Here is a 17,267-nt window from a genome sequence, read left to right on the forward strand (position 1 = left end):
CGGAGCCTGGCATCACAGAGGGCCTCCGGCACCCCGAGGAAGGAAAGCCCCGGGGAGGCTCGTCTCGCCCTGCCACGCGGCTCCTCCAGCTCCAGGCGGCTAGAGGCAGCACCCGGCCCGCGGCTCGCGCCACTTCCGCTTCTCTGGCGCGCAGCCGCTCCCGGGCCGCAGGGCGCGCTTCTGAGCTGAGCGGGGCCGCCGAGGGTTAACTCCGAGCACCGGGAGGCGGGGCGGAGGGCCGGCCGCTGCCGGCGTGGATGTCAGGGGGCCTCTCGGCCGTGGAGTGAACGCCGAGACGAGCCGGTGGAGCCCGAGCAGGACGCGGCGGTGAGCTGCCGGGGCGGCGCCCGCCGGCCGCACGGGGAGCCCCCGGGAGGGCGGCGGGGAGGCCCTCTGCCCCCGGCGGCGTGGTCCGCCTGGGCACCGGGAAGCGGCCCGCGCGCAGCCGGAGCCGGCGTCCGTGGTGCGCCCTGCCCACACGTGCCGCGGCTGCCCGGCCGGGGTTCTTGCCTTCTTCGCGCACGGGTCACCCCCCGGGAAGTGGCGCTCTCCTTCGTCCCCGAGGAGTGCCATGTGGGCTCCGCGCCCGCGGGTCGGAGCTCTGGGGAGCCCCGCGGCGCGTATGAATGGAGACCACCTCCAGGCCGCCGGCAGAAGCGCGGGGCAGAGACGTGAACGCTTAGAGCTGGGAAGAGAAAGTTGGAAGTCACCCACCTAAACCTGTTCCTTGTGCGGACGGGGAAACCGAGACTTCCCAGCGCCTTTCTTGTTCAGCTCTCCTAACTTGGCGGGCAGGCGGCGTCCTACAGCACCCGCTTGTCTTAGGTGGAGTTTTACTGAAGCAGTTCTTGTCCACTGGTGGAAAATGTGGCCTCATCTACAAGTTGGAATCATTTTTAGAATTGAATATTGGTTACTAGAAACAGGGGAGCCCTGGTGGCGCAGTGGTTAAGAGCTTGGCTGCTAACCAAAACGTTGGCAGTAGTAGTCCACCAGCAGCTCCTTGGAAACCCTATGGGGCAGTTCTGCTCTGTCCTGTAGGGTCGGTCGCTATGAGTTGGAATCAACTGGATGGCAATGTTTTTTTTGGTGTTGTTTTGTCTTGTAGAAGTAGACCTGAAAGACAAGCATTGAATCTTCTCTGTCACGGACCAGTTGTGTGACATTGGAAAAGACCTTGACCCTTTCTGGCCCTCAGTTTTCCATGTGGAAAATGAGGGGATCGGATTAGGATTCTGATAGGCTTTTCTAAGTAAATACCAGATGGCCACCACCTCATCAATTTAGTAGTTGGTACCAGGGCCTCCAACCTGTTCTGTCACGGCCAACGAAGTGAAACCAGAACAGATGATCCAGAACCATGACTGGAACAGGAAAAATTACGTGTGAAGCCCTGGAATGGGAGACTCGGAAGAGGTGTAGTGAGCCCTTTCAGGAGCATGATACGTGAGATTGGATTATTGCCTGGATTGGGGAGAGTGCACACCTTTAAAGCAGTGCGGTCAGCCGCCATCTTTGAGCTGGGCACTGCTGTTTCAGACTGGCAAAATCCAATGGGTGAGAGATTTGGTCGCTATGCAATGCATACGCTGCCCTTGTTTTCTAAAAGGAAGATTACCTTTCTAGCAGGGCTTTGATTTGTAATTTTTCCCATCCTGGTACTGTTCCAAACCTGTTGCCGTTGAGTTGATTCCAACTTATAGCGATTTTATAGGACAGGGTAGAACTGCCCCATAGGGTTTCCAAGTAGCAGCTGGTGGATTCGAACTGCCGACCGTTTGGTTAGCAGCCAAACGCTTAACCACTACCCACTAGGGCTCTGGAATGGTTCACCCAAATTTTAAAAATTTGAGTCTGTTCCGGTGTCACTTTCTTGGCCTTGATTGAACTGGGAAAACTGGTTTGAAGCCCTGATTGGTACTGCCTCTCCAGGCCTATCAATAACTGTAAAATCGGTGTCTTGTAACTTTGTTACTTTAAATACTGTGCTTTTGTTGTTGCTGACTTTAAAACCTTTTGCATAAAGAAAGGAGGATTCTTGGGCTTGTCATTGGCAAAATGCTTCAAGTGGTTAAACTGCTTGGTGGCTAGAAGTACTTTCTGCCAACCTTTATTATGACATTGGAGTTAGAAGGGACCTTGGTATCCATCTCCATTCCAGTGCCCCCCTCTTCTGGGAGATGGTCTGGGATGAGACTGGAAGCCTTTTATCAGGAATACACATCACGTCTTATAATCACGGGTAAATCACTGACATAGTTTAAAAGCCATACCGAATTGGTTGTTGATGATTTTAGTCTCCGGGTTAATGAACCACCTTTGTTTTTTTTAAATCAATATTTATTAGGTATATGCCCCCTGTTACCTGATTAGGGTCCGTGCTCTGGAGCAGTCAAGCCAATGAAATATACTCCAAGTCAGAAAGAGTGAGAACGTTTATTAAGGAGATGTATATATCACTAGGGGCCCAGCAGCAACACAGGCTGTCTCTATGGAGTCCCAAAGAGCAGTTTTACATTAGAGCTTATATAGAATCTTATTACAAGGGTTACAAATGTCTTTGTGGTCCTCTGCCAGGCATTTCTCTATTAGGCTAAAGACATTCATATCAGATACCTGGGCTCTGATTTTCCTGTGGGGGTTGTAGGCCACAGGTGGTCGGACATAACAAAAGGTTATTTGCATCAGTTTAAAACAAAGAACAAAGTCATTAACATTTGGTCTAAACAAAGTCTTTAACAGAGGTATGTAAAGGGTTTTTGGGTATGTGAAGGAGGCAGGCAGAGGAAGAACAATTTACAGGTTTATCATGGCCTTAGTTATGTTAAGTTCTCAGTTGCCCGTTTTGAAAAAGGAGAAAACATGCTGGGGAGTATTGGGGTCACACCCAGAAATAGTTCCTTTTGGTCCAAAGGTAGGGGAGTAGGCTCTAGTTGGGCAAACTTCTAGGCCCCAACTTATCTGAATCCAGATTTCTAGGAAAGAGGCCTGGTGATTTGAACATTTAACAAGCCCTCATCACTCCCCCAGGTGATTCCTCTCAAGCAGATTTGGGACACTGTGAACCAGATGATGCTTTTTAAACTGGCCTGGCATCACCTGGGAGCCTATTAGACATGCAGATTCTGATACGCCCACCCCACCACCATCTGCATTTTAACAAGATCCATAGCCCAGATGGCTGTGCACATTTAAGCTTGAGAAGTGCTGGGCTGGGCTCTGGTGGCAGTAACTGACATTTGTTACCATGGGCTGGGCCTCACGCTGCACGCTTTATGTGCAAGTTCTCAGCTCTTCCTGACAACAGCCTGACGAGGTTATTTGTGATTGTCTCACAGTATTATTATAAGGTTTTTATTATTCATCCCTGTTTTAGGGGCCCCAGGAGCCACCCTGCTGACTGGGGGAGCAGGTGTTCAGACCCAGGCAGGACACCTTTCCAGACCTCCTATTTCATGACTTCCTTCCAGGCACCAGCATGGGCTCCTGTCTGAATGGAGAACCGAGCCTGGTGGATGGATATTCCAACCCAGGCCTCTGAAAAACTAGTTTGATGTGGCTTGGGCTGTCTGTGGTTGGCTTGCTTACTTGGCATTTGCTTTTAAGGTTTTCAGAAAGATTGGTTGCAGTCCTGCCCATGGCTCTGGCATTGACATTTAGGGAAGGTTTTTGAAGGAGGTGGTGAATGGGGAGAAGGAAGATTGAGCTCTGCACTGCCCTGACACCTGGAGCTCTCTTCCTTTGGAGCAATGGAGAGCTGAGTTCTCTGCTCCCAGGGTTCAGGAGCCAGGGACATAGTAGCAGGCTTGGAGAACAGGAGGCCACCGAGGCCCGACTCATGGTGAATTCTTGCCCCCTTCCAGGGATATGAGGAACCCGTCATAAATGCCAGAGATTGTCTTCCACGGAGACCAACAGACGAATACGCAAACATGAAGTCTAATCCTGCCATCCAAGCTGCCATCGACCTCACAGCAGGGGCTGCAGGTAATCCCAGAGAAAATCAAGCCCTCCATGTCCCTCGAGCACCTGCTAAACACGAGGGCGAGTGAATGCAGTGTGAACATACTGTCTTTGCCACCCATGAAACAATATTCCGTAAGTATGGAATGCAGCCCTTTAATGGAAGCGTATGGCACGTGGTGGTGTAGGGACTGTTGTATTAAAACTTCATGAGTTGCTGTGGGGAGTAGGATTAGGTCAGAGATTAAGTCACTTGCCCATTGTCACGTGGCTCGGGTGTTCAGGTAACGTGGGACTCCAATCCGGGTGCAGCTGTCTTCACAGCCCTGCAGTGCAGAAGAACAGCACATCCTCTCTTGGGGGAGAAATGTTCTTACCCAGTTGCCATCGAGTCAACTCTGACTCCTGATGACACCATGTGTGTCAGAGTAGGACTGTGCTCCACAGGGTTTTCAATGGCTGACTTTTCAGGAGTAGATTGCTAAGCCTTTCTTCTGAAGTGCGTCTGGGTGGACTCTACCCTCCAACCTTTTAGTTAGCAGCTGAGCACATTAACCATTTGCACCGCCCAGGGACTAAAGCAAGGAGGGTGCCCTTTAGACACGTCTTTGGAAAATGAAACTGATATTACACCTTGTCTTAAAGGCCTGGAAGAAAAGGAGAGGCCATAGGATTTGCCAGGGAATGTTTCAGCTGGGCCCTAAAAGAACTGGGGAGAGTTTTCGTGGGACTTCCCTTTTTTTTTCCCAGGCCAGCCGATCCAGTGATGTCAAAGTGCCTCCTCCTCTCATCCTACCATGCATTTAGTTCTTAAAAATAAATCGTTGTTGAGCAGAGAACAGAGTATTTTTCCATGAACCAAAGGTCGCCTAAGGTAAGATAGCAAGGGAGGCGGGAGACAGTGTATTGTAAACACTGATAAGCAACAATGGGTGATGGGCAGTCTCCAGGTTAGAGACCACAGGGGTGTCTCAGCCTGAGGAACAGGGGCCAAGGAGCAGAGGGCCACCCTGGGTGCCAGCCCGAGGGGTTCTCAGCCCCATAGTGCCCCTGGTTCAGCCACTTGCCCTGATGTGGAGGCAAACTGCAGTCTCCTAGACCCTATGCACCCTGGGTGGAGGATGCTGTGAGAACGGTGGTCCGTCTCAGGCATCATTTCACCATCGGGTGAATGTTGGGCTTAGTTTTTATCTCTGTAGTAGGAGAGTGTCAAACCACATCAGAGATCCTCGGCTTTGGGGATTACGTGTCCTATCAAAGACCTAGAGTCTACTGTGATAGGAGTAAAAGGGATGCTTTTCCTAGAGAGGCACTTATGTATGTATAGGTATTTGGGTGCCACATTTGCAATTTACAGGAAGTTTTAAAGACTAAATTGCAACAGAGTTATTGGGAGTCCAGTATGTAAGACATTTGCTGGTGGGTGTGCTTTTACAGTACTGAACATTAACATGTATCAGGGCCTTATACGTAAACCAAAAATAAAAGCAAACCTGCTGCCGTGGAATTGATTCTGACTCTTGGCGCCCCCATGCATGTTGAATAGAACTGTGCTCCATACCAACACTTAATTTTCCTGGTAACTATGGGATAGATAATTCTCCCTACTCTGGCAACCCGTGGACAACCCGTCACTAACGTCGATGTGCCACAGGTTGTCTGACTTCAGATAACACCAGGAATGCCCTTTGCAGTGGGCCTGTGGGGCAGGGATAATGAGGCTGATGTGCGGGCTGGGTATATGTGGTGCCTGTTAGTGACATAAGGAACTTTGTCCTGACTGTAAGGTACGTGAGGTGGCAGATGAGAAGCAGCATCCTGTTCTGGAGGGGTCTCAGAGTCTTCAGGTGATTGAGCTAGAGGGGGCTTTAGAGATCGTTATGCACATAGAACCTATTGCAGTTGAGTTGATTCTGACTCACAGCGACCCTAAAACAGACTAGGAAGAAGGACCTGGTGGTCTACTTCTGAAAAAATTGGCCAGTGAAAACCTTATGAATAGCAGCAGCATGTTGTCAGATACAGTGCTGGAAGATGAGCCCCTCAGGTCACAAGGTACACAAAATATGACTGGGGAAGACCTGCCACCTCAAAATCGAGTCAGCCTTAATGATGTGGATCGAGTCAAGCTTGTAGGACCTTCATTTGCTGATGTGGCATGACTCAAAATGAGGAGAAACACTTGTAAATATCCTTTTAACAGTTGGAATGTGGAATGTATGAATTATAAATTTAGGAAAATTGGAAGTCGTCAAAATAGAATGCATAAACATCGATATCCTAGACATTAGTGAGCTAAAACGGACTGGTATTGGCCATTTTGAATCAATCATAGGCCTACTGTGTCAGGAATGACAGATTGAAGAGGAATAACGTTTTTTTTTTTAACGTTGGTGTTCATTGTCAAAAAAAACATTTCAACATCTGAAAAACAAAGCTATCAGTGATAGGATAATATCCATATGCCTACAAGGAAGACCAGTTAATACGACTATTACTCAAATTTACACACCACCCCCTAATGTGAAAGATGACGAAATTGAAGATTTTTACCAACTTCTGCAGCCTGAAATTGATCAAACATGCATTCAAGATACATTGATAATTACTGGTGATTGGATGTGAAAGCTGGAAACAGGTAGGAACAGTAGTTGGAAAATGTGGCCTTGGTGATAGAAATGACATTAGGAATCGCATGATAAAATTTTGCAAGACCAGTGACTTCTTCATTGCAAATACCCCTTTTCAACAACATAAATTTCATGGACCTCACTGGATGGAAAACATAGGAATCAAATCGACTACATCTTTGGAAGGAGACAATGGAGAAGCTCAGTATCATCTGTCAGAACAAGGCCTGGGGCCAATTGCTGAACGACCATTAATTGCTCATATGCAAGTTCAAGTAGAAGGTGAAGAAAATTAAAACAAGTCTATGAGAGCCAAAATACGACCTTAACCATATCCCACCTGAATTTGAAGACCATCTCAAGAATAGATTTGACGCATTGAACGCTAATGACAGAAGATCAGATGAGTTGTAGCAAGACATCAAGGACATCGTACTTGATGAAAGCAGAAGGTCATTAAAAAGGCAGGAAAGAAAGAAAAGATCAAAATGGATGTCAGAAGAGACTCCGAAACTTACTCTTGAATGTCAAATAGCTAAAGCAAATGGAAGAAATGATGAAGTAAAAGAGCTGAACAAAAGATTTCAAAGGGCAGTTCGAGAAGACAAAGTAAAATGTTATAATGAAATGTGCAAAGACCTGGAGTTAGAAAACCAAAAGGGAAGAACATGTTTGGCATTTCTCAAGCTGAAAGAACTGAAGAAAAAATTCAAGCCTCAAGTTGCATTTATGAAGGATTCTGTGGGCAAAATATTGAATGACTCAGGAAGCATCAAAAGCAGAGAGAAGGAATACACAGAGTCACTGTACCAAAAAGAACTGGTCGACATTCAGCCATTTTAGGAGGTAGCATATGATTAAGAATCAGTGGTACTGAAGGAAGAAGTCCAAGCTGCAGTGAAGGCATTGGCAAAAAAAACTAAGGCTCCAGGAGTTGACAGAATACCGATGGAGATGTTTCAACAAATGGATGCAGTGCTTGAGGTGCTCACTTGTGTATGCCAAGAAATTTGGAAGTCAGCTACCTGGCCAGCCAACTGGAAGAGATCCCTATTTGTTCCCATTCCAAAGAAAGGTGATCCAACAGAATGTGGAAATTATTGAACAATATCATTAATATCACACACAAGTAAGGTTTTGCTGAAGATCACTCAAAAGTAGCTGCAACAGTATGTTGACAGGGAACTGCCAGAAATTCAAGCTGGATTCAGAAGAGGACGTGGAACAAGGATTATCATTGCTCATGTCAGATGGATCTTGGCTGAAAGCAGAGAGTACCAGGAAAATGTTTACCTGTGTTTTATTGACTATGCAAAGGCGTTCAACTGTGTGAATTATAACCAATTATGGATAACATTGCAAAGAATGGAAATTCCAGAACACTTAATTGTGCTCAGGCAGTACCTGTACGTAGACCAAGAAGCAGCTGTTTGAACAGAGCAAGGGAATACTGTGTGGTTTAAGTCAAGAAAGGTGTGCATCAGGGTTGTGTCCTTTCACCACACTTATTCAGTCTGTATGCTGAGCAAATAATCCGAGAAGGTGGGCTATAAGAAGGAGATTGTGGCATCAGGATTGGTGGAATACTCATCAACAACCTGCGATTTACAGATGACAGAACATTGCTTGCCGAAAGTGAAGAGGACTTAAAGCACTTACTGATAAAGATCAAAGACCACAGCCTTCTTTATGGATTACACCTCAACGTAAAAAAAAAAAAAAAAAAATCCTCACAACTGGACCAATAAGCAACATCATGATAAATGGAGAAAAGTTGGCAAGGATTTCATTTTATTTGGATCCACAATCAACACCCATGGAAGCAAGAGTCAGGAAATCGAATGATGTATTACATTGGCAAATCTGTTGCAAAGGACCTCTTTACAGTGTTAAAAAGCAAAGATATCACTTTAAGGACTAAGGTGTGCCTGAGCGAAGCCCTGGTGTTCTCAATTGCCTCATATGCATATGAAAGCTGAACAATGAATAAGGAAGACTGAAGATGATGCCTTTGAGTTATAGTGCTGGCGAAGAATATTAAATATACCGTGGACCGCCAGAAGAACGAACAAATGTGCCTTGGAAGATGTACAGCCAGAATGCTCCTTGGAAGCAAGGATGGCGACACCTTGTCTCACATACTTTGGACACGTTATCAGGAGAGACCAGTCCCTGGAGAAAGACATTGTGGTTGGTAAAGCAGAGGGTCTACAAAAAAGAGGAAGACTCTCGATGAGATGGATTGACACAGTGGTTGCAACAGTGGGCTCAAGCATGGCAATGATCACGAGGATAGCACAGGACCAGGCAGTGTTTCATTCCAGTGTACACAGGGTTGCTATGAGTAAGAACCGACTGGACAGCACCTAACAACAATAACATGCACGTAGAGACTGGGCCCTGAGAGGGGCTGTGGTGTAAAGATAGGGCTGGGACCTTAGTTTCGTGATTGCTTGTCTAGTTTTGTTGCTGTTGTTATTGTCTTTGTTTTAATATTACATAATGGGTCAGGACCATTCCCAAGGGTGAAGATTAGTTTGAGGTCTTTAACACTGCTCTCTGGGCATGGAAATTGCTGGGCTTTGGGATATTTCTGTTGGCCATTGCAAGGAGCTAAACACCCCTAATGTTTTATGGGCACAGCCCCTTTCCCCCATGGAAATGATTCCTTTGTGGGAGCAGAGCTGGTTATGGCCAGGGAGATGTGGGTACAGCATAAGTGGCTTCTTCTTTGTGTCTCTCCTTCTTCTTTTAAACAGGGCTTTTCCCACTAACAGCCTAGCTCCTCTGAGTGAACCTGCTTGGATGTTGTCCTCTCTATCTACAGTTGCTGCAGGAGACAGTCTAGGCTGGTACTCTAGAAGGATCTGGAGCCCTAGGCTGCTGGAGGAGGGAGGATTTGAGGAAGATAGATAATTGGATAATTAATGAAGTGAAGTTGTGTGGATCTCAAAAGTAAAATAGCCTTAAAGGGACATCAGCTCTACTCTGTCACATGGGTTTGCTATGAGTCAAAATTATCTCGATGGCACCTAACAACAATAACAACAAGTAGTACTAATACTTTAAGATTGAGTAGTTTAACAACTATAAAATAATGTGGTCATGACTTTGATTTGAAGCCCCTGGGTGGTGTAAACAGTTAAGGAGCTTGGCTGCTAACCCAAAGGTTGGTGGTTCAAGTTCCCTCAGAGGTGCCTCTGAATAAAGGCCTGCTGGTCTGCTTCTGAAAAACCAACCCCTGAAACCCTGTGGAGTGCAGTTCTGCTCTGACACACGGCACCACCGTGAGCCGGAATCGATGTGGAGTGCAGTTCTGCTCTGACACACGCCACCACCGTGAGCCGAATCGATGTGGAGTACAGTTCTGCTCTGACACACGGCACCACCGTGAGCCAGAATCGATGCGGAGTGCAGTTCTGCTCTGACACACGGCACCACCGTGAGCCGGAATCGATTCCATAGCAAGTAGTGCTGGTGGGACTTCACTGTTGCGGTATGCCTTACTCAACTGGCATAGCTAGGGGATGTTGTATTTTAAAAATAATTATTTTTAATGCCAAAATGCCTCAGATGCCAAAGTTAAAAATTATTTTGTTGTGCTGAGCTATAACAAAACATTTGCCATTTCAACCATTTTTACATGTACAATTCAGTGACATTAATTTCATTGGCCACATTGTACAACCATCACCACCATCCATTTCCAAATTCCAAAAGCCTTTTCTGACTAAAATATTTTGAAAATTGTATGCTCCCTTTCCCTGTTTGGCTAAGTGTTATGAAGCGCCTCCAGAGATGTTGGGGTTCTCACCCCTGGTGGGTGGACCTCGGCCCTGGTGGTTGCGTGTCTGTGCTCTGTTGTCAGCCCCCTGCCCTCCTTTGGGCTGACACTTCACCACGGATACTGTCCATGCCCTGGGAGTCCTCAACGCCTTCTAATTTGCTGTCTCCACTGTGCTGAGAACTGCAAATCTGAAAACCCAACCTCCTTAAAATGCTGGGCAAAAGATGGAACAGTGCCCCTCCTATAGAGTAAAATGCACAGCCATCGTGACACCAGTGACGAATTCAGATGTGGTGTCACGTCTCTAAGGAGAATGAGATGATCACAGATATGATTTCTAAAGAAGTGGAGACATTTACATTTAGTTCCTATATTCTGTGGGTCTTTGGGAACCTGCCAGCTGTTGGTGCAGAGGTCGGTGGTGGTTTCAGCATAGTCAGTGCCCACGTGAGGTGGAGCTGTCACAGTGCTGCGTGGTAAATGGTATGGGCAGCTGGCTGACCTCCACAGAGGAAAGGAGAGCAGCTCAGAGGCATGAGAACAGTCATTCACCTCTGTTACAGAAATATGGCAAGTACACAGAGTAGTAACCTCTGATGTCACTGACCTCCAGGGTGATGGAGTATAGGCACTGAAACCCTCCAGCTGGTTAAAATGGGAATGCTTCGAATGAAATGTTTTTGTCAGCTCGGCCACCTCTAGGTTATCTGAATCATGTACCCACCTTAAAATTTCTGACATTTTCCTCTTCTTTTGGGATAATTAAATTATTTTGATATAATTAGGATCCTATTTTATTCTAGCCCAGCAGTACCTGGGAGAGAATAACTCAGTTAATTAGAGTGACATCTCGGTGATAGTTCTCTAATTCCCATGGGACGGTTGGATTAGGCAGGCAGAGATGTGTCATTACTCCGCTGGAAGCCAGCAGCCATGATAGAATCCCAGACATTGCGCCTTTGGTTGCTTAAAAGAAGACAACGGCAGATTCCAGGCTCTTTGGAACTTCCTCTTTGTCTTCCAGTGTGTCACTGAGAGTTGTTTTTAATAGTCCCTCCCCCCGTCTCTGCTTTCCACAACTTAGTTGTAATAGTTACGTATAAAACAAAAAAATTGAAGTAATAAAATGGCATTTTTAGAATAGTTTATGTTCTCATCTTTTGCAAGAGGATGGTCTTTTCCTCATTTAGTAGCCTCATTAGATGGTTATTATGTTTCCTAATAGAAGCAGGAGAGGTCTGAGATACCTTTACTCTCAGTCCCAGGGGGATGATGGTGTTACCTAGTGGCAGTTCTTGAAGTGCTGGCCCAAGGCCAGGGTCTGGGAATGTAAATCAGTGGCTGTGGAGTCGACGCTGACTAATGGTGACCCTGTGTGTGTTAGAGTAGATCTGTGCCCCATAGGGCTTTCAAAGACTGATTTTTCCTAATTAGGTCACTAGACTTTTCTTCCAAAGTGTCTCTGGGTGGACTTGAACCTCCAACCTTTCTATTAGCAGCTGAGTGCTTTAGCCATTCACAACACCCAGGGACTCCTTGGAGTTGTTACAGTTCATGCTGTTCCTTAAGTTCAGAATTTTTACAGAAGGGAATGTCATTCAGATTTTCCTGTACAGGTAGTCCTTGACTTACAATGTATTCGATTTACGACAAACCACACCGAAAACATTTTTGAGGGGGTACATCTTATTGTTAGTAATATGTACAACACACAGCGTTGCAGTGCATAATTTGCTGATGTTGCCATTCTCAGATGTTCACTTACAGATGTTCAATGTTATAATTTATAAGGATACTAATAATAAAAGGCAGTCATAATGAAAAATAAAAAAAAAGAATGAAGTGTTTGACTTATGTCAGAACCGATTTATGACAGTTGTTGGAGTGGAACCTGTCCTTAAGTCAGGGGCTACCTGTATTTAAATGATCTTGTTTAATAATAAACGTGTAAAATGTATAAAATGTTGTATAAAAATGTCGGTGTGAGAGGTGCAGCCAAGGTGGCGGAATAGGCAGACGCTTCCGGTGAGCCCTCTTACGACAAAGACCCGAAAAAAACAAGTGAAACGAGTATATTTATGAGAACCTAGGAACCCTGAACATCAAAGGCAAGCTTAGAAAACGAACTGAGGGGCAGGGGGAAGAAGAGATGGTTCAGAAGTAGAGAGGAATAACCGGACCTGAATCGTGGGGAGCCCTCCGGCACTATTCCCAGGAGTGGTGGCAGTGGGCTGGTAATAGCGTTTGGCTGCAGTTTCCAGGGAGAAGCATCCAGCAACACAGCCTGCTTACCTCCAGAACCAGAGAAGAATGGCGCTCTTGGCAAAAGCTAAGTACTTGTGTATATTTCACTGCGCCCCCGGCTCCCAAGCTGGCTTCAGCAGCCAATTTCTCTGGGCCTGAGATAGGCCCTGTTGAGCACCTGGAGCCATCCTCCTGGCCTTGGAGGAGGAATAAATTTGCAATTGGGGGAAGAGATAATTTGCCATCTCCACTAACCGGGGGAGGTCCGGACAGAAGCGGCTCCTATCCAGGCATAAACGGTCTGGGGACTTTGAGTACCTTTCCCCTCTGCATGGACCTGCGTGGGCCTATTTCAGGAGAATAGGCCCTTGTTGGCAGACTCCAACCATTTCAGCTGTGTGGTGGAGCAGTGGGTGTTTGATATTTGACATTGCTTTGCCTGTTAAACAGGGTCCTCACCTAACTCCATCAGGGGCCTAAGGACTGGTGGCTCCATTCAGGTCACTCAGCCACCCGTGACAAGGAGAACTGGTACCTCCCAGTCCTTACAACCAAAAACATTGGGTGCCCATCATCCGTCTGCAGAGCCCACCCACCTGTATGACATGCTTTCCTCACAGACGCTCGGGGGATGGTTCTCAGCCCCCTGCCTTGTCCAGAGTGTGACCCCCTACTGCAACCAGATACAAGTACCTACACCAATTACCCCTGCTCCTCTAAGACTGTAGGACAGAGCCTGTACCACACACTTGATGATCAGCTACCTGGACACCTCAGCTGAATTCATACAAGAAAAGTGAATGGACTCCTAGGCTGATATACCTCATAACAACTCTAGCCATCTGGGGACAGGACATCACAGCTCCAAAGGTGAAAATAATCAAGCTAGCTCACTCAGGCAACCCATGTGGGCATATAAAAACAAAACAAAGCAAGAAGCTACAACACGGTACGCAAACATAAAATAAACTAATACAGTAACTTATAGATGGCTTGGAGACAACAGTTAATATCAAGTCACATAAAGAAACAGACCATGATCGACTCAACAAGCTCTCAAAATAAAGAATCAAGGGATCTTCTAGATGAAAGTGCGTTCCTGGAATTACCAGAGACAGAATACAAAAGATTAATATACAGAACTGTTCAAGACATCAGGAAGGAAATGAGGCAATATGCAGAACAAGCTAAGGAACACACAGATAAAGGAATTGAATAAAATTAAAAAGATTATCCAGGAACATAATGAAAAATTTAATAAGCTGGAAAAACCCAGAGACAGCAATCAGAATTTCAGAAGATTAACAATAAAATTGCAGAATTAGACAACTCAATAGAAAGAGGAGCAGATTGAGCAAGTGGAAGGCAGAATTTCTGAAGATAAAGCACATGGCACTAATATATATGAAGAAAAATCAGGTAAAAGAATTTTTAAAAATGAAGAAATCTTGAGAATCATGTGGCACTCTATCAAGAGAAATAACCTACGAGTGATTAGAGTACCAGAACAGTGAGGGATAACAGAAAATACAGAGAGAATTGTTGAAGATTTGTTGGCAGAAAACTTCCCTGTTATTGTGTAAGATGAGAAGATATCTATCCAAGACACTCATTGAACTCCATGTAAGGTAGATTTTAAAAGAAAGTCACCAGGACATATTATAATCAAACTTGCTAAAACCAAAGGTAAAGAGAGAATTTTAAGAGCAGCTAGGGATAAACGAAAAGTCACATACAAAGGAGAGTCAATAAGAATAAGCTCGGACTAGTCAGCGGAAGCCATGAAGGCAATGGGATGACTTACATAAACAATTGAAGGAAAAAAATTGCTATCCAAGAATCTTATATCCAGCAAATCTGTTTCTCAAATATGAAGGTGAAATTAGGATATTTCCAGATAAACAGAAGTTTAGGGATTTTGTAAAAACCAAACCAAAACTACGAGAAATACTAAAGGGAGTTCTTTGCTTAGAAAATCAATAATATCAGGTGTCAACCCAAGACTAGAACACTGGGCAGAGCAACCAGAAGTCAACCCAGACAGGTAAATCACAAAAATAAATCAAGATAACAAAATGCTCAAAACAGGGAAACAGCGATGTTATTATATAAAAGAAGACAACATTAAAACAATAAAGAGGGAGATCTTCCTTCCATATGGGGAGGAACACAAGGCAATACAAAGAAATAACAGTTAGGTTTAAATTTAGAAAAATAGTAAGCAGTAAGATAACCACAAAGAAGACAAACTATCCTACACATCAAAATGAAATACAACAAAAAAATACAGACTCAGCAGACACAAAATCAACAAGAACGACTATGAGTAAAAGGCAATATATAATCTACTGGGCACATAAAATTAAGATGGCAAAAGAACCTGTCAACAACACACAAAAAAAGACATCAAAATGATAGCACTAAATTCTTACCTATCCGTAATAACACTGAATGTAAATGGACTAAATGCATCAATAAAGAGACGGAGAGTGGCAGAATGGATTAAAAACCACGATCCGTGTATATGCTGTCTACAAGAGATACACCTTAAACTTAGAGACACAAACTTAAACTCAAAGGATGGAAAAAAATATATCAAGCAAGAACAATCAAAAAAGAACAGGAGTGGCAGTATTAATTTCTGACAAAATAGACTTTAAAGTTAAATCCATCATAAAGGATAATGAAGGACACTATATAATGATTAAAGGGACAATATATAAAGAAGATATAACCATGTTAAATATTTATGCACCCAATGACAGGGCTGCAAGACACATAAAACAAACTCCATCAGCATTGAAAAGTGAGATAGACAGCTCCGCAATAATAATAGGAGAATTCAACACACCACTTTGGGTAAAGGACAGTACATCCAGAAAGAAGCTCAATAAAGACACAGAAGATCTAAATGCCACAAGCAACCAACTTGACCTCATAGACATACACAGAACACTCCACCCAACAGCAACCAACTATACTTTCTTTTCTAGTGCACATGTAACATTCTCTAGAATGGACCATGTATTACGTCATAAAGCAAACCTTGGCGGAATCCAAAACATTGAAATATGACAAAGCATCTTCTCTGACCATAAGGCCATAAAAATGGAAATCAATAACAGAAGAAGCAGGGAAAAGAAATCAAACACTTGGAAACTGAACAATACCTTGCTCAAAAACAACTGGATTATAGAAGACATAAAGGATGGAATAAAGAAATTCATAGAATGCAATGAGAATGAAAACACTTCCTATCAGAACTTTTGGGACACAGTGAAAGCAGTGCTCAGAGGTCAGTTTCTATCAATAAATGCACACATACAAAAAGAAGAAAGGGCCAAAATCAGAGAATTATTCGTACACCTTGAACAAATAGAAAGAGCAACAAAAGAAAATGTCAGGCACCAGAATAAAACAAATAATAAAAATTAGAGCAGAACTAAATGAAATAGAAAACAGAAAAACAATTGAAAGGGTTAGCAAGACCGAAAGCTGGTTCTTTGAAACGATTAACAAAATTGATAAACCAGTGGCCAAACTGACAAAAGAAAAACAGGAGAGGAAGCAAATAACCCGAATAAGACACGAGATGGGTGACATTACACCAGACCAACTGAAATTAAAAAAATCATATCAAATAACTATGAAAAATTGTACTCTAACAAATTTGAAAACCTAGCAGAAATGGATGAATTCTTAGAAACACGCTACCTACCTAAACTAACACAAACAGACGTAGAACAACTAAATAGACCCATAACAAAAGAAGAGATTGAAAAGGTAATTTAAAAACTCCCAACAAAAAAAAAGCCCTGACCCGGAATGGCTTCACTGCAGAGTTCCACCAAACATTCACAGAAGCGTTAACACCACTACTGAAGTTATTTCAGAGCATAGAAAAGGATGGAATACTCCCAAACTCATTCTGTGAAGCCAGAATATCCCTGATATCAAAACCCAGTAAGGACACCACCAAAGAAGAAAATTACAGGCCTATTGTTTATCCCTCATGAACTTAGATGGAAAAATCCTCCACAAAATTGTAGCCAATAGAATTCAACAACATATCAAAATAACTCACCATGACCAAGTGGGATTCATACCAGGTATGCAGGGATGGTTCAACATCAGAAAAACAACGTAATCCATCATGTAAATAAAAGATAAGAATCACATGATTTTATCAATTGATGCAGAAAAGGTATTTGACAAAGTTCAACACCCATTTACGATAAAAACTCTCAGCAAAATGGAAATAGAAGGAAAATTCCTCAACATAATAAAGGGCATTTATACAAAGCCAATAGCCAACATCATCCTAAATGGAGAGAGCCTGAAAGCATTCCCCTTGAGATCGGGAACCAGACAAGGATGCCCTTTATCCCCATATTGTGCTGGAGGTCCTAGCCAGAACAATTAGGCTAGATAAAGAAATAAAGGACACCCAGATTGGCAAGGAAGAAGTAAAAGTATCTCTGTTTGCAGATGGCATGATCTTATATACCGAAAACCCTAAGGAATCCTCCAGGAAACTACTGAAACTAATAGAAGAGTTCAGCAGAGTATCTGAATAAAAGATAAACGTACAAAAATCAGTTGGATTCCTCTACACCAACGAAAAAGAACATCAAAGAGGAAAC

At 44.1% G+C, this 17,267-nt stretch overlaps 1 protein-coding gene across 2 annotated transcripts in view; it reads left to right on the plus strand.

The window, feature by feature from the left end:
• The first annotated feature begins 246 nt into the window (after nt 1-246).
• The window catches only part of SLC25A15 (solute carrier family 25 member 15), a 40,609-nt gene continuing 23,588 nt past the window's right edge, over nt 247-17,267 (plus strand). Inside the window, exons 1-2 of one of the 2 annotated variants that reach the window (XM_049853337.1) lie at nt 247-327; nt 3,864-3,987. In XM_049853337.1, coding sequence (XP_049709294.1) covers nt 3,933-3,987 — 55 coding nt within the window. In that variant the 5' untranslated portion in view covers nt 247-327; nt 3,864-3,932. Of the gene's footprint in view, nt 328-3,863; nt 4,099-17,267 lie in introns of those variants that run through there. The other variant, XM_049853338.1, reaches the window with a different exon arrangement.

The sequence above is a fragment of the Elephas maximus genome, chromosome 14 (genome assembly GCF_024166365.1).
Source record: "Elephas maximus indicus isolate mEleMax1 chromosome 14, mEleMax1 primary haplotype, whole genome shotgun sequence".
Classification (NCBI taxonomy): domain Eukaryota; kingdom Metazoa; phylum Chordata; class Mammalia; order Proboscidea; family Elephantidae; genus Elephas; species Elephas maximus.